The 26,138-nt window shown below is 39.0% G+C and overlaps 2 protein-coding genes and 4 pseudogenes across 4 annotated transcripts; 1 reads left to right on the top strand and 5 right to left on the bottom strand.

Annotated features, from left to right (window-relative positions):
* Positions 1 to 2,123: 2,123 nt before the first annotated feature.
* LOC143586993 (uncharacterized) lies at positions 2,124 to 2,920 on the top strand. The gene is made up of 2 exons (XM_077068405.1): positions 2,124 to 2,614; positions 2,712 to 2,920. Exons 1-2 carry the CDS (start codon positions 2,290 to 2,292, stop codon positions 2,918 to 2,920), a joined length of 534 nt encoding a protein of 177 aa, XP_076924520.1. The 5' UTR covers positions 2,124 to 2,289.
* A 14-nt stretch (positions 2,921 to 2,934) lies between these two features.
* LOC143586984 (uncharacterized) lies at positions 2,935 to 6,908 on the bottom strand (annotated as a pseudogene). Its single transcript, XR_013144802.1, has 16 exons — positions 6,828 to 6,908; positions 6,672 to 6,736; positions 6,465 to 6,546; positions 6,310 to 6,377; positions 6,083 to 6,234; positions 5,931 to 5,995; positions 5,009 to 5,863; positions 4,879 to 4,941; positions 4,757 to 4,803; positions 4,641 to 4,686; positions 4,402 to 4,481; positions 4,163 to 4,279; positions 4,009 to 4,090; positions 3,459 to 3,740; positions 3,216 to 3,349; positions 2,935 to 3,134 (listed from the first exon to the last, which is right to left on the bottom strand). The product of XR_013144802.1 is annotated as an uncharacterized LOC143586984 (transcript).
* Positions 6,909 to 7,670: 762 nt separating this feature from the next.
* Positions 7,671 to 13,650, bottom strand: LOC143586992 (uncharacterized; annotated as a pseudogene).
* A 558-nt stretch (positions 13,651 to 14,208) lies between these two features.
* LOC143586982 (uncharacterized) lies at positions 14,209 to 17,346 on the bottom strand (annotated as a pseudogene). Its single transcript, XR_013144801.1, has 11 exons — positions 16,374 to 17,346; positions 16,199 to 16,298; positions 16,039 to 16,116; positions 15,869 to 15,961; positions 15,672 to 15,754; positions 15,082 to 15,180; positions 14,915 to 14,971; positions 14,791 to 14,821; positions 14,628 to 14,674; positions 14,487 to 14,545; positions 14,209 to 14,409 (listed from the first exon to the last, which is right to left on the bottom strand). The product of XR_013144801.1 is annotated as an uncharacterized LOC143586982 (transcript).
* A 436-nt stretch (positions 17,347 to 17,782) lies between these two features.
* Positions 17,783 to 18,796, bottom strand: LOC143586991 (uncharacterized). Its single transcript, XM_077068404.1, has 3 exons — positions 18,533 to 18,796; positions 18,238 to 18,426; positions 17,783 to 18,154 (listed from the first exon to the last, which is right to left on the bottom strand). Exons 1-3 carry the CDS (start codon positions 18,794 to 18,796, stop codon positions 17,783 to 17,785), a joined length of 825 nt encoding a protein of 274 aa, XP_076924519.1.
* A 1,645-nt stretch (positions 18,797 to 20,441) lies between these two features.
* LOC143586981 (uncharacterized) lies at positions 20,442 to 23,258 on the bottom strand (annotated as a pseudogene).
* Positions 23,259 to 26,138: the final 2,880 nt, after the last annotated feature.

Below are 26,138 nucleotides of genomic sequence, written 5' to 3'. Positions count from 1 at the left end.
AAATGCGGGAACGTCCAAGTTTGCAAGGGACATTGCGGAAGCAATCGCCCCGAAGAGTGCCAAGCAGATGCCCAACATCGGCACTTATGATGGTATATCCGACCCAGACGATCATTTGAACAGATTCATAGCGGGGGCAACCGTCAGCAACTGGACGGAACCCACGTGGTGTTATATGTTCCAGATGACGCTGGTTGGAGCAGCCAGAGCGTGGTTCGACCGTTTACCGGACCACCACATCTACGATTGGACAGACTTCCAACAGAAGTTCAGCCAACACTTCAGTCAACAAAGGAAGTACACTGAAGAACAATGGACAATCCTCAACTGCATCCGAGAGGAAGATGAGTCTTTACTAGACTTCATCACGCGCTTCAATTCAAAGAAGCTAAGTCTGGGCAGTATTAGCGAAGATCTTGTTCGCGCTGCTTTCATCCAGGGCGCGAAGGACCCAGAGCTCATCCGCACCTTAACGGGTAAAGATGGCATGCCATCCACATGGGATGCCATCATGACAGCAGCTAAATGCTTTGCGGAAACGGAAAGGCAACTGGGTAGAGATCTTCCCCAGAGCACAAACCTCTACACCCAGAAAACAAGAGAAAACAATGTCCTTACCGCCCGACTAAACAAAAAGAGGAAGCTAGGCATTTGGGAGTCAAGGGTAAATTTTGACACCTCATCCGGCTCTCGCCCTCGGTTAGGCGGAAAGGATAACATGCGGTCGTCAAACCGGAACTCCAGATGGACGCCACTCACCAAAAGCGTCACCGAAATATTTGACACCGAGAGGCTCCCATGGCCAAAGGCTCCAATTATCCGAGAGCGTCACAACACTGATCAGAGCAAATTCTGTGACTTCCACAGGACAAGAGGCCACAACACCGAAGAATGCTTAGACTTGAAGGACATCGTCGAAGCATTTGTCAGAGATGGGACGCTAGCACACCTCGTGGCGTAATGAACGCTGAGCAGGCAATGCGTGTAGAACCCCGGTTGGGGAATACAAGAAGGAAACTGCAACTTCAATGTTGGAGACTACATACTGCGTAAACAACGAGATCCCGAACCAGGTGCATATCGGCTCGATGACACTCCCATCCCAACAACATGGAAGGGAGCTCAATTACACAGTCTGCATGTAGATCAATTCCAAACTTGTAAAGAAAAGGCCCAGAGCCACTTCTAATGGAAATGATTCTCCTTATCACATTGACGCTGATAATCTTACATTTATACTTATGAACTTTCCACACTGATATGCCGGTCTTCACCGCATACATAAGTGGGGAAGTAAGTCGTTGCGTGTGGAAGGAGGCAAAACCCGCATAAACACAAAAAACGGCAAACCTTTACGCAGGTCAGTCATAGGTGAAGTTCGGTCATCCCACTAAATGAAAGTGCCGGTCCTACCCGCACAATCATCATAGAGGAAACTGAACGTTAACCTTTTGACAACCGCGCGTCGAACGGTTAACTTATCCAAAACACTGATATGCCGGTCTTCACCGCATAAATAAGTGTGAAGAAGTCGTTGCGTGTGGAAGGCGGCAAAACCCGCATAAACACAAAAAACGGCAAACCTTCACGCAGGTCAGTCATAGGTGAAATTCGGTCATCCCACTAAATGAAAGTGCCGGTCCTACCCGCACAATCATCATAGAGGAAACTGAACGTTAACCTATTGACAACCGCGCGTCGAACGGTTAACTTATCCAAAACGCTGATATGCCGGTATTCACCGCATAAATAAGTGTGAAAAGAATATATTTCTTTATTTTTATTTTTTGAGTAACTAATTATAAGATTTTTTTGACTCAAATACTTTTGGCCAAATATATATATAATAGTCATTTAGTTAATAATTAACAAACTAAACCATTAGTTTAAGCTAACCTTTTTCTCAGACTAAAATTTTCAAGCTCAAATGGTAAAATAAAAACAATCGAAACCGAGCTGAAACCAAAAACCAAACTGACAAAACAACCAAAAGTGAATTAGATTTGTTACGAGACAAATTGATGAATATTGTAAGGGGTGGTGTTTTTTTTATTTAGAAAAAAAGAAAGAAAAACAATTGATAGTTTTATTATTACTTTTTGTAATGTAATGCATAACATGACCTCTCATAACCAAATTCACAAGTCACAAGAGTATTCATTAATTTATTAACCGCTCCTGATTCTTGGAGGAGCCTACACGCATTTATGACATAATATGCCATTTCTACACTTATTATTTAAATCATGAGATCTTCACCATTTCAAATACATACATTTGAACAAGATCATGGGTGCTTCACAAACCAAGTACTGTGAGACCAACAGGTGTGCTGAGGTAAAGATGCTGAGAGACAAAACCAAGATTCTGCAGCAAAAGTTGGATGAGATGATGCGCCTACGAGAAACCGAAAGCCAAGTGCATGACCAAGAACTGATGGTCCATGCACTTAAAGAATCCGAGTGGAAACAGGAGAGGAGATGGCTGCAAAGGGAACTCAAGAAACAAAAAACAAGAAAGAGAGAGATGATGGAACGGGACGAGGCTGTCAAAAAGTGGAAAAGATTGTATCTTGCAATCAAGACTGAACTCGATCAACTCATCGCACATCAAGGTAAGCTGAGCTAACCTGGTATGTAATTATGTAATATGCATACATACATGAAACATATATAAAATCTTGACTAAATATTGCATTTTATGACACCCAGGGGGGTGTGGATGTTGTAGAGAGGATGAGCTAAAGAGAGATCAGGTGAAAGCAAAGGATGAAACAATTCAACTTTTACACGCGCATATAGCATCACTACAGCAGCAATGCTTGAGGAGGGAGCGTGAGCTCGACATATTAAGACAAAGCTTGCGCATCATCACTCACAGCAACAACAAACCAGGCAAGTCCATAATATACATACAGTAATACTTGTGCTTCTCATTTTCATTATGAGAAAAGAAACATGTTTCCTACAATCCAGTTATATATACATATTTGTTTGTTCATCAATTGTTATCTACAAATGAACATTTTGCAATCAAATACAATAACAATCTCCAGACATATTTATTATGCTTCTGCAGCTGACGAGCTACCTCCGCTAACAGATTTTGTTTGCTTAACATTTCGGTAGCATGACCTCACGTGGTGAAAAACAAAATTGAATCCAAAATTTCAAAAGACAAAAACAATACAAATTAGGTATTTTTTAATCCATCACATATATACCTCCAGCAAAGACACGTAATAAAAATCTTCCATATGCTGCATAAGAGCAGTCCCGTCTCTAATTGCCCGGAAGATATTTATTTCAGTGTTTAATATTTTCTCAATCAGTTCTTTCTCTCCTTTCATCTGCCACACACAAAAAAATAATAATAATAAAAATAAAAAATTAAAGTCCTAATTACCATCTAGTTCATCTTCTATCAGCATCATGATAACCGTGATCTAGAAAACTTACAAATTCATTTACAAGAGCATCAGGAGTGGATTCCCCAATAACATCGCCTTCATAACCATCTCCCAGGAGCTCTATATTTTCCTGCAACAAATACTTACTACAATTAGACCAACCACTGTATATTTACTCGCTTCGTTTGTTAGAAGCACTCACCATGGCATCCTCATGTACATCTCTAGCAGTTAGATATATAGGTTGCGCCACGTGGCAATAACCCATTAAACGAGGGACGGAAGGAATAATATCTCTGTGATTTACAACTCGCCAGCTGTCTTTAACTCCCTGCAAGCCAAGCACAAATTATGACATGTCACCCAGTGAAATAAAAAATATAATAATATATACTGAAAAAAATATGATAAAATCCAACTCTATTACGGTCATTTCTATCTTAAAAAAAATACGATACAACTTTAATCTTGGTGGGTCTAATCACTTTATTTATGTTTTGTGCAGCAATTTCTTTGTTGTTCTTATTTCATTGTTATCGAATCTCATCTCCACTTAAATTTCATATTATAAACCTAATTAACAATAGACATGAAATTACCTGATTATAAACCTCAGCAAACTTTTTGTTACCAACTCTAGGAGATCCAAAATTGTACATAGTTACAGAAATAACCCCACGCCTGCAAAAATATTACAATTAATAATTCTTGTACCATTATACTGAAACGATTGGTTTGCTAGTATAAACTCACTTTGCTAATTGACTGGAAGTTAATTCAAGAGCAAGCAAGGTTGCCAGTGCACCACCTAAACTATGGCCTGTCACATAAACATGCCATTTGGACACCTGCTGATCAGCATCCTCCTCTCTGCCATAAAAATAGTCTCTTTTTTTATAATGCAATGGAAAGCAAAAATGGTCACCACACAATATAGTTTTTTTTTAAATATAAAATGAAGTGATATCATTCACAAATTCATATCAACTTACTGATATCCAGTAGCTGTTTTAATGGGAGACAAAATTCTCGTCCTGACTGAATCATATGCACTTAAAAACCCTTAGTGAACCTGAGAATAACATCACCTGATTATAAACCTATTATGAGAAACGTAACATCTCCATGCATTTACACACACAAAAAGTACATTATCTTGGTGTAAAAAGAGCATATTGTTGGAACACCAAATGTAAGCAAAAAAAAAAAAAATATATCGGAGATGGGATACCTGAACTTCTTCCTTAAAGTCACCACCAATTCTTTCTGGATTTAGCCTAAAAAATAAAACAAGTAATCTAAGAAAACAATAGTCATAAAACACAATTTCTTAAGCGGTTTAATTACCCAGCTGGAACCATCATTAAATCAGTTCGCAGGTCCTTCCATCTAACCTAAATCATCCACCAAATCACAGTTCTAAGTATATAAATAAATTTTCAATAAATGAACTGAAATTGACCTCCTACTTGTTCTGTTCCCCTGAAAGCAACAACCAATCTATTTCGTGCAGAATCACGCCAAATTGCCACCTGCAAGTCATTTCTTAGAAAAAAAAAATCTTACCATACCATACTAGCAAATAAGAATTAAGTTGACCTGTGTATCGGTGACGGGGTTATCCAAGAAACATATTTTCTCAAATTCTGATTTAATAAAGCTCGGGTGCCCCAGTGCAGTGGCTAACATAGCCCAAGTTTCCATTGCACTCTCGGCTGTTGAAAACAGAGCTCTCATTTCCTCTGCTTTTTTCTCATCTAATACTGGTATATCATCCAGGCCAATCTCTTCATCCTTTTTTTCATCGTCTTTGGTCAGCTCAGTAACTGTAGCATTCAAAACCATCAAAGCTCCAAATATAGAATCAGTTTGTTTCAATAAGTCCTGCGTGGCCTTTTTAATATCAGATAATGACGATTGAATATTGCTAATAGCTGAACTTTCAGTATTCTTGCTGCTTGGAGTTGCAAGCCCGGATTCTACATAACCTTCTTCTGCAACAGTTTGTGAGTGAATTCCAATTTTGCTCAATAAATCAAATCCTTCCCATTTAATCTTTTCAGGAGCAGGAAGACCAAGCTTGCTAACAATATTCTGATTAACGGTATTGCCAAAATTCTTCCAAAAGTCTTTGTCTGATTGTGTGATTTCAGAGTCTAGGAAACCTTCTGGAACAATGTCAAGGTCTGTCTGTTCTATGTCTGACTTGGAGTTAGAATTCTCTGTACTTCGCTCGTCATCATTTGAAGACTCATCGTGTTTGATGTTTGCATCGCTTATAGACTTTAACTGCCCAAAAGCATACTCAACAAACTGACGTGCCTGTACAGGTTCTGACCCGATAACTTTCCTTAAAGCAGATTCAAAACCATTATTTCTAAGGAATTCTGCAACAAATGGTAACCTCCACCAGTTCTTTTCTTCCTCAATTGTATCAAAACTCTTATATTTAACCTGAACAATGTTATATGTTAAGCTTATGAGAAACATAGAGATATGACATACATTTATGAAAATGTACCTCCAGCTGTACTTTTCCGCCACCTCCCATTTCCTCCAATTCAACTAGGACCTCGTGTGAATTTCCTGTTGTACATAAGACGAAGAGTGGAAATATTAATGATTACGTGAGTGAAGCTAAAAGTGTTGAAAAAATAAAGGAAAAGAATTTACCATCACATAATGATTCCAAACTGAGACTAGAATTACCCATACTTTTATGGGGGGCGACAAGATTAGCATCCCAAGCGGCAACGTGCAGAGTATTGGTTGGTGGAAGCTTGATGTAGAGTGTGAGTTCCTCATTCCAAGTTGGTTCCTTAGTCCTAATAACAGAATAGATAGATAGATTATGTTTAGAAGTTAGAAAAAAGAAGATTAAGTTTGGTATAGATACAAACCCCCATTTAACATTGGTTTTAACAATCTGAGTATTCAATTGGAGTACCACATAAGGATCACTTGTTCCCTGAAAGAAAGCAGGTATTATTAATTTATTATATGGAATAAATATATAAAGGGAAAAGTAAGTGAAGTATAAATAAATGTAAACAACCCATGGATCCATTGCAGGAAAATCGTAGCCCTTGTGAATGGTTATAAACAACTGTCCATCATAAATCTCACGGAGAAATGACCTGAAGAGAAGAAGCATATGAATAATAATAATGAAAAGCAGCAGCAGCAGCAGCAGGAGCATAGCATATATATGATTATACTGATAGGGATAGGGATAGGGATAGGGATGCATAATAATACTGACTCTGAAAGAATGAGAGTTTGACAACCAGCAGCATCCACCTCGCTCTTTCTAGCATTATTATTTTCCTACACATGCATACATACATACATAGATATAAACAACAAATAAAAATACATGTATAGATAATAGATACTAGTAGTAGAGGTAGATACAGACAGTGGTTGGAGTAGTATATGCTTCAAATGCAAATCCAGCGAGAATGACGGCCAGATTAACATCAAACGGAGGACGTTGCTGTTCCATCTCCTGATGGATAGATTTAGTAGTGGCTGAGCAAATTCCATATCCATATCTATGTCTATGTCTAGGTGTTGTATTTGATTTTAAAAGCAGCCTCCGATGACGATGAGGAGGAGGTACTGCGATGAAATAATAATAATAATAATAATTGGGGTTCCGAACAAGCTTGGGAGTATTATTATTATTAGAATTAGAATTAGAATTAGAATTAGAATTACAAGAAGAAGAAGAAGAAGAAGAAAGGAAATGAGATTGAAGATTCACGGACGCCATTCAATTCACAGACGGAATTCAGTTCAATTGTATGTACGTATAAGTGGTCAGTCTGTCAGTATGTTATGACTGTATTATTATTAATTACACAGACCATTCTGGCATGGCAAAAGCAAAACAAACTCACGGTGGTCAATTTACCACGCTTTAATTAATATCAATACTAATACTGACCACTCCACCCATTTACCCAATCTAATCTCGATATGTTACCACTTACTATATATTGTATTTGTGTTTTCTCAACCATACTTACTTTTCTACTACAAATCCATCTGAATTTTCCATTTAATACCTAAGACTAATAGTAGGCCCTTATTTTTATTATTATTATTATTACATAACCTTTTAACTTTTTATCAAACAAAAGATCGAGTGTACATGAACTTAAATTAAAACTATGAGTTTTCATTCATTGTGGATTACTAACAAAAACAAAGGAGCTAGCTAGATCATATCTTTAAACAAACACAATACCAATACCACCTAGCTTATGACTCTGCCTGCAAGCATGAAGCCCTTGTACACAGCATGCCTAACCACCTCGAACCCGCCCCAAACACGTTCGACTTCTTTCATCACGTCTTCACCCAGCAGATCAACCCCTCTCTCCTTAGCAGTCGCAACCGCAGACCAAGACTCGAGCATGCCCAATACCCCTTCAAAAGATACTTCTTTCGGCATATCCAGCTTCAGCGGCTGACCTTCACACCCCAACCCGGGGATGCTGTCATACGGGAAAGGCAACGTCTGGTAACCATCATTTAAATACGTTATGCTTTGGTTCCAGTAAGGAACTGTAGTCTCATGAGCACGCTTAAGTGCGGCATCAATTTTGTGCGTTATGACCCACTCATTGTACCCCCAAACAGCCAGCACACCATCTGGTTTTCGGAGTACGCGATTGACTACCGAGTAGAATCTAGGGAGGTCAATCAAGAATGATAAACGATAATTAACGCACAACTTAGAAATAACCGACTTATATTATAACCAGAAAATATAACTCAAAAAACTGATTACAATAACTTTGGTAGTGATGGTGGTGATTGTTGTGTTTGTTGTTGTGCTGTGTATCTAACACTAACTTTGTACATCTATTTATACTAGTAACCCAACTTGGTCACCAAGCATAATATGTGGTCACCACTCAACTTGGCCACCAAGGTGAACTTGGGTAACAAGGTCAACTTGGCCAACAAGGTGAACTTGGCCACCAAGCATATGGAATGTTTCATAATACCCCTTAGACTTTAACCGACTTGTTAAAACCTCTTAGGCCCGGTTCACCGACTTGTGACCCGGAATAAAAATTAATCCAACATTCACCCCCCTAATTTCTGATTCGGATTAGAAAGGTCTTCAACTCCAAGTAACTCGCGCATCTCCGTGAACTTGATTCTTGCGAGTGCTTTAGTGAGGATATCGGCTCGTTGCTCTTTCCCGCTAATGTGCTCAACATCAACCTCGCCGTCGTTGTAGCAATCTCGGATAAAATGAAAGCGAGACTTTATATGCTTTGTTCGGTTGTGAAAAAGCGGATTTTTCACAAGGGCTATTGCGGACGTGTTATCAACTTTCAACATAACTTTCTGCAATGCTTCTCCAGTCAACTCACTTAACAACTCTCGGAGCCATACAGCTTGACATGCGGCTGCTGAAGCCGCCATGTACTCGGCTTCACACGACGAGAGTGCAACTGTCGCTTGCTTTTGTGAGCACCATGTAATTGGAGATTGCCCGTAATAAAACACGTGGCCAGTGGTACTTCTACCATCATCCTCATCTATATTGTGACTATTATCACTATAACCTACAAGTCGTTTAGACCCGTTTTTCCCGTACTTGATCCCGTAACTCATCGTTTTCTTCAAGTATCTCAATAGGTGTCGTATTGCCATACCATGAGATTCTCGTGGGGTTTGCATATATCGATTAACAATACCCACGGAGTACGCCATATCCGGACGAGTGTGTAATAAATACCGTAAGCAACCCACTACCTTTCGATACTCGGTTGCATCGAGTTCGACTTCATTCTCGGCTTTTGAGTATTTCACACCATGATCCATTGGCACTTGAGACGGATTACAGTTTTGCATACCGGTCTCCTTTAGAATCCTTTTGGCATATCATTCTTGTGTAATTACTATCCCGTCCTCTTGTTGGACTACTTCGATTCCGAGATAGTAGGTCAACTTCCCGAGATCCGACATCTCAAACTTGGTTGCCATACCCTTTTTGAAATCGGAAATTATACTCGAGCTTGTACCTGTCACAAATAAATCATCCATATACACGTCTACGATCAAAAAATGTTTCCCATCCGTCTTTCGGTAAACCGATTGTTTCTTGGAACATTTTTGAAACTTCATGTCTCGTAGGATGTTATCGAGCTTTGTGTTCCAAGCTCGGGGAGCTTGCCTTAACCCGTACAAGGCCTTTGACAACTTGTAAACTTTTGCCTCCTCGCCTTTTTTCTCGTATCCTTCGGGTTGTGAAACGAATACAACTTCTTTCAATTCACCATGTAAAAATGCCGTTTTTACATCAAGATGGTGGATTTCCCACCCGTTAGATGCTGCCAATGCAATTAGTAGCCGAATGGTCTCGATTCGGGCTATCGGAGCGAAAACATCATCAAAGTCAATCCCGGGTTGTTGCACATAACCCTTTGCAACCAACCGAGCTTTGCACTTGTTTATCGTTCCATCCGCATTTCGTTTGATTTTGAACACCCACTTCAACCCGATACATTTTGCACCCTTTGGAAGTTCGACTAACTTCCATGTTTCATTCTTATTTATCGAATCGATCTCGGTATTCATAGCACGAACCCATTCTTGGTTCGACTTAGCCTCAAAATAGCTACTCGGTTCACCACTTGCTGTAAGAAGCAATTGCTCATAGTCAGAGTCAATATGTAACACATAATCTTCTTGTAATCTTCTTGGTAAAACCGAGACTCGGGTTGAACGTCTTAGACCCGTTTGGGCCTCATTTTCACCCAAATGGACCTGTGACCCATTACTCGTCGACTGAACTTGAAAGCGGGTTGAGGAATTAGGCCCGATATGACTTGGTTCGGCTGAGTCGTTGGACTCGGGTTGAACCAACGATGCAGGTTCAGAGCTTGGGCTACCCGGGTTGCTTCCATACATTTCTTCAATAGTGGGTTCGATTTGACCAGTTCCATTGTCAATCGCACCCCCCAAACAATAGAAAACATACCCGGCTTGTAGTCATTCTTCTCGACTTTCTTTACCCAATTCCACCCTTTGTTTTCGTCAAACACAACGTCCCGACTAACAATAATTTTCCGGGTGTTCGGATCGAAGAGACGGTATGCTTTTGAACCCGTCTCCGACCCGAGATAAACGAGCTGTCTTGACCTGTCATCAAGTTTCTTTAGATGTACACTATCAACTTTAGCATACGCCATGCACCCAAATACTCGAACGTGTTCAATAATCGGTTTCTTTTTCTTGAACCGTTCATATGGAGTTTGATCAACCAAGGCCCGGGTTGGGACCCGATTGATTAAAAAGGTTGAATGTCGGACCGCTTCTCCCCACATATAATTCGGTACCTGCATTGCCTTTAGAATGCTCCGCACCATCCCCATTAAAGTTCTGTTTCGCCTTTCTACCACGCCATTTTGTTGCGGCGTGTACGGGGCGGTTAAATGCCGAATAATCCCACTTTCATCGCAGAACCGATTGAAATCACGTGAAGTGAATTCTCCACCCCTATCGGTTCGAAGAGTTTTCATTGGTAAACCCGCCTCCATCTCGATTAGAGCTTTAAACCTCTTAAAACTTTCAAACGCTTCACCTTTTTCTTTCAATAAAAACATCCACATATATCGTGAGTAATCGTCTATAATAACAAAGACATACCTATTACCCGAGATAGTGGATGGGGTTATTGAACCGCACAAATTACCATGAACTAACTGCAAAGGTTGGGATGCTCTAAACGAGGATGTAGCCGGAAACGAACGTCTCGTTTGTTTACCCACCAAACACGATTCACACAACTGATTTTCGTGTTCAACATGTGGTAAACCTCGTACAAGATCCTTCTTAGCCATCGATTTCATTAACTCGAAATTGATATGCCCAAGTATTGCGTGCCAACTCCATGCATCATCTTCAATCTTCGATTGCAAACACACGGGAGCTCCAATTTCCATTTGTATTTTGTAGAGTCGGTTTTCGGATCTCTTAACCTTCACGAGTAACCTCCCGTTCTCATCGTACATGGTCAGAAGATCGTGTTTCATCCGAATGTTACATCCGGACTCCGTTGCTTGACCGAGACTTATTATATTATTTTTTAACTCCGAATATAATAAATCTCGGTTAGCAAGTCTTGGTCACCCGATTTTCCTTGGAAAAGAATTGAGCCTTTTCCCTTGATTTGAACAAATGACCTATCTCCGAACTTAACCCTCCCGGTTATGTTCTCGTTTAACTCTAAAAAATATGACCGGTTTCCCGTCATATGATTACTTTCCCCATTATCCAAATACCATACATCATCTTCGACCCGCTCGGTCTCGTATTTCTTTAGTATTAGGCTTTGTTCATTTAAGAACACAACTTGATGCATATACGCCGCATCATCAAAAGTTTCATGGGCTTTGGTTTTGTTTGCTTCTTGACCCTTTTGAACTCGGTCCGGGCAACCGGATGCAAAGTGACCAAACTGGTCACATCGGTAACATAAAATCTTTGACCGATCTTTCTTCACCCTTACTTTTCCCCGACTTGATGACCCTTGTGCGGTACTAGGGGTTCGGTATTGGCCATTGAAGCGGCCTCGACCTCGACCTCGACCTCGACCTCCTCGTCCTCGTCCCCCATTAGATTCAAAACTTCTATGACTTGATGAATCATATTTACCAAATAAAAGTTTACCTTGGTCACCCTATTGAATTTCTTCTTCTCGGATTCTCTCCTCATAGGCTCGGAGTCGGCCTACAACATCTTCAAATCCCGTTTTATTGAGATCCAACATTTGCTCAAGCGAAGCAACCATTTGAATATACTTCGATCTTGGGAGACTTTTGAGAAACTTCTTTACCAACCTTGCTTCATCTATAACTTCGCCGAGAGCCGCTGATTTCGAGGCAATGCTCGATAACTTTCCCGCAAAGTTATCTATAAAATCTGACTCGTTCATCTTCATATTGTCAAATTCCATTGACAAGGTTTGGAGACGTGCTTCTCTAACCCGTTCGGCACCTAAGTGTCGGGTTTTAATCGAATCCCACATGGCATTAGCAGTTTCTTGATCTCCAATTTGCATGATCAAGGTTTCAGGTATGGATTGAAACAACAAGGCCATAGCCATGTCATTTTTGTCTTCATCGGGGACACCCGAGTTGATAGTGTCCCAAACTTTGTGAACTCTTAGGACTACTTTCATCCTCATAGCCCAGACGGTATAGTTTGTTGCAGTTAACATTGGACATTGAACGAAGGATGGCCCGTTCTCTTTCCCCTTTGGTGGCGGAGGTGGAGTCATGTCACCCATGGCTACTCAAACCCAACTTGTTTGAATAAAGTAACATATCGACAATGACAACAACTTCTTTGGGAGATCGAACCAACTTGTTCGATCAACCACGATAACAACTTCTTCAGGAAATCAAACCAACTTGTTCGATCGAGACACCTTATTTGTTGGCCGTTAATTATCGCGTTCTTGAACCGAGCTCTGATACCAATTCAAGAATGATAAACGATAATTAACGCACAACTTAGAAATAACCGACTTATATTATAACCAGAAAATATAACTCAAAAAACTGATTACAATAACTTTGGTAGTGATGGTGGTGATTGTTGTGTTTGTTGTTGTGCTGTGTATCTAACACTAACTTTGTACATCTATTTATACAAGTAACCCAACTTGGTCACCAAGCATAATATGTGATCACCACTCAACTTGGCCACCAAGGTGAACTTGGGTAACAAGGTCAACTTAGCCAACAAGGTGAACTTGGCCACCAAGCATATGGAATGTTTCATAATACCCCTTAGACTTTAACCGACTTGTTAAAACCTCTTAGGCCCGGTTCACCGACTTGTGACCCGGAATAGAAATTAATCCAACAGTCAAACCAGTGTACGGCTTGAGCAACAGTGACTAGATCCACACAGTTTTCACCGCCTATTAACTTAACTAATTCATCGTCTGACAATGATAGAGGCGTGTGAAGGTATTTAACACGCGGATGAGGCTTGGCGGGCTTCAGTTGAGCCTGGCTGACGTCAGTTGCGAGCACTTGGTCGTAATGTTCGGCTAGAGCGATGGCAGCTTGACCGTTGCCGGTTCCGACATCCCAGGCAAGGGAGTTATGAGAAGTGTGGTGAGCTAACATAGAGTACCAGTGGGAGGGATAAGTTGGTCATGCATCGGAATATGCCTCTGCCTGCTTCTCGAATAATCCTGCCATTTTTTCTCTACTTGTCTTTTCTTCTCTTCTCTTGTGTGTGTGTAAGTGTATGCTTCAGACCATCAATAATAATAATAATTTTGATTTTTGTATAACATGCATGTCATGCACATATCAAGTTTATGAGATTGAATTCACATATTATATTACTTACTTTTCTACTACAAATCCAACTAAAGTTTCCATTAAATACCTAATAATAAATCACGTTCATGTCACCATAATCGATTCAAAACTTAAGTTGGAGTGGAACCAACCAAATTGCTTTCATTCGTCATATATATATATATATATATATATATATATATATATATAACATGACCAAAGAAAGAATGCAATGAAACTTCATTTATAAATAAATTCACACAAGACACGGGACTGAGGCCAAATGGTTGTAGTTAGTTTTAGGAACAAGATCTGCATCCATCATTCCCTTTTTTTAATTCATTTTTCAGAAAAAAGAGTAATGTAGTTGGTATAAATGAACAAAAAGAAAACCCTTATTATTATTATGCAGCTATACAAAACATAATAATAATAATACTAATGGCTGTACGTGTCTATGCTGCTTCAGAGAGATTCTCTGCGTTCGGACTAACTTCTTCACCCTCAACTGGCTGAGACCCATGCTTGGCAGCAGCTTGCAACACCCTGCTCTGGACATTTACAGACGAAGGCAAAGTCGGTAATCCATTGCGATTCGTTTCCAACTTTCCAGCTGCCCACGATATTCCCAGTTTAACAGGCACAACAAGTTGCCTGATCAACCACCACTTACTGTTACTTACTAATTAAAAATCAAAGCTAGCAACCAAATAACATAACTTACTACTTACCTCACATCTCTGTTGAAATCATTAGAGTTCTCGTAAGAAGCCACCCGTCGATATATACTCTGAAATCTCATACAACATCAATAATAATTCTGGTGTATGTTGCCAATTGCTAAAACAACAAATGTAAAAGAGAGTGAGTACCTGACTAAGACCAAAAATAGCAATGAGTTGCAGTGTTGTCTCCCACTCTGAAATAACCACAGCCGTACGTGAAGAAAGAATGAATCACTAACTAATTACTTATACATCTCCTCTTGCTTAAAACCATAATAATAATTCAGAAAGAAAAGAATCAGTAACTTACCTAACAATGCATAAGCAGCCGCTAGGAAACCCTGTAGACATACATACAAATTAGACCAAAACTGGCCTTAAAATACCATGATAACAATCTCCACACACGCATATTCTAAAATAGATAGCCTTACCACACCATACCCGAGAACTTGCAGGAGGGTTACATCCTCTAGAATAGCCTCAGCTTCCTGACATTCACCACTTAACTTTTTTATAAACCATCATCACATCTTATATTTCTAATCACTTGCTGAAGCAATAACATATATATAACAGACAAGATGAAAAGAGAAAAGACCTCGTTGAGTATAGTAAACGTTGTCTCAGGTTTTGGCTCTTTAACACGCAAACCCTCTTGCACCCAAGAGCGGTAGCCACCTTGAACTAAGTATGGTCTCTGCAATTTCAAAATTATGTAAATTAGTAATATTTGAATCACAGTAACCAGCTAGCGTGTAGCAACACCGAAAGAATGAATGTATTAGCCTATGATTATCAGTTAGTAATATTTTGTTATTATACTTGTCGTTCGCTTGTTTAGTATTCGTGATTTATCTAGAACTTGTATTTCATTCTAGTCATTATTTTGTAACTTATACACCTCCATTTTTTTTGTTAAATCAATAATGAATTCTATCAATATTAAGTAAAGTGCAACCAAGTATGTGAATGTTAAATTTTGGATATAAGTTAGATATTTGCAACACTTTCTGTTAACTTACATGATGTTGAAAGCCAGTTAGTTATAACATATCAGAATCTCAACAACCTAAGTGTAATTGACCATGCCAGTATTTACAGCTATTGTTGCTAATCAATGGTGTGTGAAGGTTGACATAGAGTATAACAATGAAAGCAATAATTAAAGTGTATAGCAATATTACTTACCTTAACCCCAACTTTCCGTAGCGCTCTTGCGATTCCTTTAGAGCGCGAACATCATTATCCATTACTATTACCTTGGACCCTCCCTATACAGTAAATAATTAGTTTTAATCTATGATACTTGTGATAGAACAAGAAACATATTTCTTCTATGCTGGCCCTAGGAATCTAAACCTCTGACAAAGAATAATGTTACATACTTGAACAACTTTCAAGTTCCGAATGACAGCAGTAATCAAGGCATCATCAAGATCTTTACCACTCTTAAGTACCTTTTTGACGTTGGTATCAACCTGAAAATCCAAATCAAATGCTAATTGGAGTTTTGTCAATTAATCAATAAGACGACAACAACAACGACAACACCAACCTCAGGAAATGCCACACTAGCATATCGAAACCGAGCTCCTCTTCGTAGATCAGGAATTCCATCTCTTTATCGGGATTCCTTCAAACGTCCCGATACGAGTCAGAAATCATAACTCAGAATAATATAAGTATTAAGGCTAGAAAAGATTACAGCCTCTTGCCTCAGGGCGGACGTCAATTAGCGCGACGCCTTCTTTCCCGTTGAGCAGGTCCAATGTTATCTTTGGGGACAAGTCTCCGGCGTATCCAGCATATGTCAACCTCCAGTACGAAACCATGTTCAAAGCTCATCATGTCAACCTTAGATACATACAGTTAAGAAACAAAGAAAAAAACATACTCCATAGTCCATACCATAAAGTGGTTGATGTGCCAAGCAAAATTACAAACGGGACAATCGGGTCGGTGGGATCAATGCCTACACTTTTCTCAAATCCTTCAAAGACGATATAAACCTGTTGGAAAGCGGTCCCGACTGGGCGCAACACATAATCTTCAGAAGAATTTAACACGCTTTGTAGGTCTGGAGGGAGCGTATCCTTGACAGATGCATAACCGTAAACGACAAGCGTCACCCCTCGTGCCAGGAGCTCCTCAAGCGCAACGATCACGTGCCTCAAGCCATCGACAGCGATAACCCCTGCTTTGCTGGAGACCCCTTTAGAGCTATTAAACAACCCTGAGAGTGTAGTGCTAAAAGAGAGCTTCATGTTGTTAAGAGACGCATCAAGTGAATCATGAAGACCCTTTGATGCAAGTTGTAGTGTTTTGAATGTGTTGGTGATAGCAGTGTCTGTGTTACACACTAGAGCACTAAGGGATTCATTCATTCTAGCAAATAAAACATCATTATCTTGTTCACCTGTTTTCAAAAGGTATTCTGGTGGTTCATTTGTTGCAATAATAAATGATGTGTTTGGCAGATGCAAAGGCTTGCTCCGGTTGATGTCTGCAAGTTTCAAGAAATGATGAAGTTTGTTGTTTTCCATGATGCACTTTGCTGCTGTGTGACGGTGTCCATATAGACAAACCTGGTGCAATCACTAATTTTATAAACTGAAAGAAAGAATCTTGAATAATAATTTTAATAATAATACCTAGGGATGTTGGTAATAATAAGCAGCAGTTGTTGAGCAAAGGGGCAGCATTTTGAAGCAAGCTAGAGCATAAGCATAAGCATAACGTTGGTTGTGTTGTGTTGTGTTTCATGAAATTCAAAGAAAGAGATCAAGTGGTGTGCTTTGGTTTGGTTTTATCATAAGTGAGAGGTTGTTGGTGACTCGGGAGATCCTGTGGATTTGATTCTCATCCTTGCTACCTTTCCTCTTTATTATTATTATTATTATTATTACTATTATTATACCAATGGGATGATTTATTGGCAAAGACAAAAACTTTAAATAACTACGTTTGAAAAGAGGAGGTTTTTGGGTTCAAGTCTCATAGACAATAAAGATTAAAAATAAATCACAATTCAAAATTATTATTGTTATTATCCTTTAACCAAATTTATTTTCCTTTAACACGAATGATATTTTGGTTCCTATAAAATGGTTCATCTTCAATCTTCGATTGCAAACACACGGGAGCTCCAATTTCCATTTGTATTTTGTAGAGTCGGTTTTCGGATCTCTTAACCTTCATGAGTAACTTCCCGTTCTCATCGTACATGGTCAGAAGATCGTGTTTCATCCGAATGTTACATCCGGACTCCGTTGCTTGACCGAGACTTATTATATTATTTTTTAACTCCGAATATAATAAATCTCGGTTAGCAAGTCTTGGTCACCCGATTTTCCTTGGAAAAGAATTGAGCCTTTTCCCTTGATTTGAACAAATGACCTATCTCCGAACTTAACCCTCCCGGTTATGTTCTCGTTTAACTCTAAAAAATATGACCGGTTTCCCGTCATATGATTACTTTCCCCATTATCCAAATACCATACATCATCTTCGACCCGCTCGGTCTCGTATTTCTTTGGTATTAGGCTTTGTTCATTTAAGAACACAACTTGATGCATATACGCCGCATCATCAAAAGTTTCATGGGCTTTGGTTTTGTTTGCTTCTTGACCCTTTTGAACTCGGTCCGGGCAACCGGATGCAAAGTGACCAAACTGGTCACATCGGTAACATAAAATCTTTGACCGATCTTTCTTCACCCTTACTTTTCCCCGACTTGATGACCCTTGTGCGGTACTAGGGGTTCGGTATTGGCCATTGAAGCGGCCTCGACCTCGACCTCGACCTCGACCTCCTTGTCCTCGTCCCCCATTAGATTCAAAACTTCTATGACTTGATGAATCATATTTACCAAATAAAAGTTTACCTTGGTCACCCTATTGAATTTCTTCTTCTCGGATTCTCTCCTCATAGGCTCGGAGTCAGCCTACAACATCTTCAAATCCCGTTTTATTGAGATCCAACATTTGCTCAAGCGAAGCAACCATTTGAATATACTTCGATCTTGGGAGACTTTTGAGAAACTTCTTTACCAACCTTGCTTCATCTATAACTTCGCCGAGAGCCGCTGATTTCGAGGCAATGCTCGATAACTTTCCCGCAAAGTTATCCATAAAATCTGACTCGTTCATCTTCATATTGTCAAATTCCATTGACAAGGTTTGGAGACGTGCTTCTCTAACCCGTTCGGCACCTAAGTGTCGGGTTTTAATCGAATCCCACATGGCATTAGCAGTTTCTTGATCTCCAATTTGCATGATCAAGGTTTCAGGTATGGATTGAAACAACAAGGCCATAGCCATGTCATTTTTGTCTTCATCGGGGACACCCGAGTTGATAGTGTCCCAAACTTTGTGAACTCTTAGGACTACTTTCATCCTCATAGCCCAGACGGTATAGTTTGTTGCAGTTAACATTGGACATTGAACGAAGGATGGCCCGTTCTCTTTCCCCTTTGGTGGCGGCGGTGGAGTCATGTCACCCATGGCTACTCAAACCCAACTTGTTTGAATAAAGTAACATATCGACAATGACAACAACTTCTTTGGGAGATCGAACCAACTTGTTCGATCAACCACGATAACAACTTCTTCAGGAAATCAAACCAACTTGTTCGATCGAGACACCTTATTTGTTGGCCGTTAATTATCGCGTTCTTGAACCGAGCTCTGATACCAATTCAAGAATGATAAACGATAATTAACGCACAACTTAGAAATAACCGACTTATATTATAACCAGAAAATATAACTCAAAAAACTGATTACAATAACTTTGGTAGTGATGGTGGTGATTGTTGTGTTTGTTGTTGTGCTGTGTATCTAACACTAACTTTGTACATCTATTTATACTAGTAACCCAACTTGGTCACCAAGCATAATATGTGGTCACCACTCAACTTGGCCACCAAGGTGAACTTGGGTAACAAGGTCAACTTGGCCAACAAGGTGAACTTGGCCACCAAGCATATGGAATGTTTCATAATACCCCTTAGACTTTAACCGACTTGTTAAAACCTCTTAGGCCCGGTTCACCGACTTGTGACCCAGAATAGAAATTAATCCAACAGTCAAACCAGTGTACGGCTTGAGCAACAGTGACTAGATCCACACAGTTTTCACCGCCTATTAACTTAACTAATTCATCGTCTGACAATGATAGAGGCGTGTGAAGGTATTTAACACGCGGATGAGGCTTGGCGGGCTTCAGTTGAGCCTGGCTGACGTCAGTTGCGATCACTTGGTCGTAATGTTCGGCTAGAGCGATGGCAGCTTGACCGTTGCCGGTTCCGACATCCCAGGCAAGGGAGTTATGAGAAGTGTGGTGAGCTAACATAGAGTACCAGTGGGAGGGATAAGTTGGTCATGCATCGGAATATGCCTCTGCCTGCTTCTCGAATAATCCTGCCATTTTTTCTCTACTTGTCTTTTCTTCTCTTCTCTTGTGTGTGTGTAAGTGTATGCTTCAGACCATCAATAATAATAATAATTTTGATTTTTGTATAACATGCATGTCATGCACATATCAAGTTTATGAGATTGAATTCACATATTATATTACTTACTTTTCTACTACAAATCCAACTAAATTTTCCATTAAATACCTAATAATAAATCACGTTCATGTCACCATAATCGATTCAAAACTTAAGTTGGAGTGGAACCAACCAAATTGCTTTCATTCGTCATATATATATATATATATATAACATGACCAAAGAAAGAATGCAATGAAACTTCATTTATAAATAAATTCACACAAGACACGGGACTGAGGCCAAATGGTTGTAGTTAGTTTTAGGAACAACATCTGCATCCATCATTCCCTTTTTTTAATTCATTTTTCAGAAAAAAGAGTAATGTAGTTGGTATAAATGAACAAAAAGAAAACCCTTATTATTATTATGCAGCTATACAAAACATAATAATAATAATACTGTGTCTATGCTGCTTCAGAGAGATTCTCTGCGTTCGGACTAACTTCTTCACCCTCAACTGGCTGAGACCCATGCTTGGCAGCAGCTTGCAACACCCTGCTCTGGACATTTACAGACGAAGGCAAAGTCGGTAATCCATTGCGATTCGTTTCCAACTTTCCAGCTGCCCACGATATTCCCAGTTTAACAGGCACAACAAGTTGCCTGATCAACCACCACTTACTGTTACTTACTAATTAAAAATCAAAGCTAGCAACCAAATAACATAACTTACTACTTACCTCACATCTCTGTTGAAATCATTAGAGTTCTCGTAAGAAGCCACCCGTCGATATATACTCTGAAATCTCATACAACATCAATAATAATTCTGGTGTATGTTGCCAATTGCTAAAACAACAAATGTAAAAGAGAGTGAGTACCTGACTAAGACCAAAAATAGCAATGAGTTGCAGTGTTGTCTCCCACTCTGAAATAACCACAGCCGTACGTGAAGAAAGAATGAATCACTAACTAATTACTTATACATCTCCTCTTGCTTAAAACCATAATAATAATTCAGAAAGAAAAGAATCAGTAACTTACCTAACAATGCATAAGCAGCCGCTAGGAAACCCTGTAGACATACATACAAATTAGACCAAAACTGGCCTTAAAATACCATGATAACAATCTCCACACACGCATATTCTAAAATAGATAGCCTTACCACACCATACCCGAGAACTTGCAGGAGGGTTACATCCTCTAGAATAGCCTCAGCTTCCTGACATTCACCACTTAACTTTTTTATAAACCATCATCACATCTTATATTTCTAATCACTTGCTGAAGCAATAACATATATATAACAGACAAGATGAAAAGAGAAAAGACCTCGTTGAGTATAGTAAACGTTGTCTCAGGTTTTGGCTCTTTAACACGCAAACCCTCTTGCACCCAAGAGCGGTAGCCACCTTGGACTAAGTATGGTCTCTGCAATTTCAAAATTATGTAAATTAGTAATATTTGAATCACAGTAACCAGCTAGCATGTAGCAACACCGAAAGAATGAATGTATTAGCCTATGATTATCAGTTAGTAATATTTTGTTATTATACTTGTCGTTCGCTTGTTTAGTATTCGTGATTTATCTAGAACTTGTATTTCATTCTAGTCATTATTTTGTAACTTATACACCTCCATTTTTTTTTGTTAAATCAATAATGAATTCTATCAATATTAAGTAAAGTGCAACCAAGTATGTGAATGTTAAATTTTGGATATAAGTTAGATATTTGCAACACTTTCTGTTAACTTACATGATGTTGAAAGCCAGTTAGTTATAACATATCAAAATCTCAACAACCTAAGTGTAATTGACCATGCCAGCATTTACAGCTATTGTTGCTAATCAATGGTGTGTGAAGGTTGACATAGAGTATAACAATGAAAGCAATAATTAAAGTGTATAGCAATATTACTTACCTTAACCCCAACTTTCCGTAGCGCTCTTGCGATTCCTTTAGAGCACGAACATCATTATCCATTACTATTACCTTGGACCCTCCCTATACAGTAAATAATTAGTTTTAATCTATGATACTTGTGATAGAACAAGAAACATATTTCTTCTATGCTGGCCCTAGGAATCTAAACCTCTGACAAAGAATAATGTTACATACTTGAACAACTTTCAAGTTCCGAATGGCAGCAGTAATCAAGGCATCATCAAGATCTTTACCACTCTTAAGTACCTTTTTGACGTTGGTATCAACCTGAAAATCCAAATCAAATGCTAATTGGAGTTTTGTCAATTAATCAATAAGACGACAACAACAACGACTACACCAACCTCAGGAAATGCCACACTAGCATATCGAAACCGAGCTCCTCTTCGTAGATCAGGAATTCCATCTCTTTATCGGGATTCCTTCAAACGTCCCGATACGAGTCAGAAATCATAACTCAGAATAATATAAGTATTAAGGCTAGAAAAGATTACAGCCTCTTGCCTCAGGGCGGACGTCAATTAGCGCGACGCCTTCTTTCCCGTTGAGCAGGTCCAATGTTATCTTTGGGGACAAGTCTCCGGCGTATCCAGCATATGTCAACCTCCAGTACGAAACCCTGTTCAAAGCTCATCATGTCAACCTTAGATACATACAGTTAAGAAACAAAGAAAAAAACATACTCCATAGTCCATACCATAAAGTGGTTGATGTGCCAAGCAAAATTACAAACGGGACAATCGGGTCGGTGGGATCAATGCCTACACTTTTCTCAAATCCTTCAAAGACGATATAAACCTGTTGGAAAGCGGTCCCGAATGGGCGCAACACATAATCTTCAGAATAATTTAACACGCTTTGTAGGTCTGGAGGGAGCGTATCCTTGACAGATGCATAACCGTAAACGACAAGCGTCACCCCTCGTGCCAGGAGCTCCTCAAGCGCAACGATCACGTGCCTCAAGCCATCGACAGCGATAACCCCTGCTTTGCTGGAGACCCCCTTAGAGCTATTAAACCACCCTGAGAGTGTAGTGCTAAAAGAGAGCTTCATGTTGTTAAGAGACGCATCAAGTGAATCATGAAGACCCTTTGATGCAAGTTGTAGTGTTTTGAATGTGTTGGTGATAGCAGTGTCTGTGTTACACACTAGAGCACTAAGGGATTCATTCATTCTAGCAAATAAAACATCATTATCTTGTTCACCTGTTTTCAAAAGGTATTCTGGTGGTTCATTTGTTGCAATAATAAATGATGTGTTTGGCAGATGCAAAGGCTTGCTCCGGTTGATGTCTGCAAGTTTCAAGAAATGATGAAGTTTGTTGTTTTCCATGATGCACTTTGCTGCTGTGTGACGGTGTCCATATAGACAAACCTGGTGCAATCACTAATTTTATAAACTGAAAGAAAGAATCTTGAATAATAATTTTAATAATAATACCTGGGGATGTTGGTAATAATAAGCAGCAGTTGTTGAGCAAAGGGGCAGCATTTTGAAGCAAGCTAGAGCATAAGCATAAGCATAACGTTGGTTGTGTTGTGTTGTGTTTCATGAAATTCAAAGAAAGAGATCAAGTGGTGTGCTTTGGTTTGGTTTTATCATAAGTGAGAGGTTGTTGGTGACTCGGGAGATCCTGTGGATTTGATTCTCATCCTTGCTACCTTTCCTCTTTATTATTATTATTATTATTACTATTATTATACCAATGGGATGATTTATTGGCAAAGACAAAAACTTTAAATAACTACGTTTGAAAAGAGGAGGTTTTTGGGTTCAAGTCTCATAGACAATAAAGATTAAAAATAAATCACAATTCAAAATTATTATTGTTATTATCCTTTAACCAAATTTATTTTCCTTTAACACGAATGATATTTTGGTTCCTATAAAATGGTTCATCTGCGTTGTGTTTCGGTTAAGTTTAAATCAAGTGACTAAACTAAACAAGTTTTGTGGCTTTTCTTACTATACACTTATATGTTCAAACTTTTGAATTGCCTACCAACATTTTTGTTGATAAACTTTATTTTATGAAATGTTACAGGTTTGCATTTAGGTTGATTGTGGAGCTTGAAGAAAACGTCACAAATACCTCTAGGATATTAGCAAAAATGAACAGTATTTATTTTGCTATATTTTGTTATATGTTGTTGTATTGACTTATGAATATTGTTATATGACATTTTCGATGTTGTAAAATGAAATGAGTTTGCTAAATATTGTCGCTTTAAATATCGTTGCACCCCGGTATGTTCTGCCGCCTTTGGTCGGGGTGTGACAAAATTGATCAAAAAACATAACTAAAAATGTTAAACCAAAAACTCGTTGCAATTCGATGCGAAGTCAGTTTGTATCAAGTTACGACATCGAAACTAAACAAAAGAAATAAACCCGACAATGCCAAAATACAACAAATTATCATATGTAGAACCAAAAAAACCGACACATTACAACTGCAAACCAACACAAATTTGATTAGTATCAGCGGTGCCAACACAAATTCGTAAGCATGAATTAGTAAGCCAAAAAAAATATTTTAAAGGTGAGGTATTAAACCTTGAAACACGGATATAAAACCATGCGACGATGGAATATTTTTATATCATAAAAAACGTTTCGGTCATTGTATAGACGGACTATAAAAAGTATGAAAACAAAGTCTAAGAAAATCGTTTAACCAACAAATAAAACATGTAAAGCTAACTCTTGTCAAAGTTTAGTGTTTAAAAATATAGTTTGTTAAATATTTTAATTAGTTAAAAAAAAAGTAAAATTAAGGAAATAAAAACCATTATTATTATTTATGAAATTCTCTAGTAGTGATTTATGTTAAAATAATTAATAAAATATTAAAATATTAAATAGTAAATGGAATAGTAAGTTTGTGAGAATGATTCAATCCTCTTTTTAATATATAAAAGTTACTTTATAATTATGCCAACCTCCTCGATTAGGGCTAATAAGTTATATTTTCAAACAACTAATTTAGATGAATAATCACGTACTTAATGTTCTATATTATTCACTTATGAGCTACTGTGACTTTATAATTATGCCAACCGGCTCGTGTACTACCCCCTTTAGCAATACTGGCAAAATTTCGAACGAGCCACGAGGTGGCGTGAGGACATAATTATTGATCCGATTCTTTCTTAGGGCCATAAAATATTGTATGGCTGTCTGCATGAACGAATTTATGATACGATTCAGCGGTTCGACCCAGACTCAGTTTTTCCTCCGGCTCGTGTACTACCCCTTTGGAAATACTGACAAAATTTCGAACGGGCCACGGGCTGGCGTGAGGGCATAATTATCGATCCGATTCTTTCTTAGGGTCACAAAATATTGTATGACAGTCTTCATGACCGAATTTATGGTCTGATTCAGTGGTTCAACCCATACTCAGTTTTTCCTCCGGCTTGTGTACTACCCCCTTTGGCAATACGGGCAAAATTTCAAACGAGCCACGGGGTGGCGTGAGGGCATAATTATTGATCTGATTCTTTCTTAGGGCCATAAAATATTGTATGACAGCCTCCATAACCGAATTTATGATCCGATTCAGTCGTTCGACCCATACTCAGTTTTTCCTGCGGCTCGTGAACTACCCACTTTGGCAATACTGGCTAATTTTCGAATGGGCCACGGGGTGGCGTGAGGGCATAATTATTGATCCGATTCTTTCTAGGGGCCACAAATATTGTATGGCAGTCTCCATGACCGAATTTATGATCCGATTAAGTGGTTCCACACATACTCAATTTTTCCTCTGGCTAGTGTACTACCCCTTTTGTCAATACTGGCAAAATTTCGAACGGGTCACAGGGTGGCGTGAGGGCATACTTATTGATCCGATTTTTTCTTGGGGCCATAAAATATTGTATGGCAGTCTCCATAATCGAATTAATGATACGATTCAGCGGTTCAGCTCATACTCAGTTTTTCCTCCGGCTCGTGTACGGTACCCCCTTTGGTGGCAAAATTTCGAAAAGGCCATGAGGTGGCGTGAGGGAATAATTATCAAGCCGGTTCTTTCTTAGGGTCACAAAATATTGTATGGCAGTATCCATGACCGAATTTATGATTCTATTCAGTTATTCGACCCATTCTCAGTTTTTTTTCCTTCGGCTCGTATACTACCCTCTTTGGCAATACTTCCAAAATTTCGAACGCGCCACGGGGTGGCGTGAGGGCATAATTATTGATCCAATT

The sequence above is a fragment of the Bidens hawaiensis genome, unplaced genomic scaffold (genome assembly GCF_021521415.1).
Source record: "Bidens hawaiensis isolate Kalapana, Puna unplaced genomic scaffold, B.hawaiensis_p1.1 tig00035078_1, whole genome shotgun sequence".
Taxonomy (NCBI): Eukaryota; Viridiplantae; Streptophyta; class Magnoliopsida; order Asterales; family Asteraceae; genus Bidens; species Bidens hawaiensis.
Note: the sequence above shows the minus strand (reverse complement) of the source record. Positions and strands in the feature narration are given on the sequence as shown.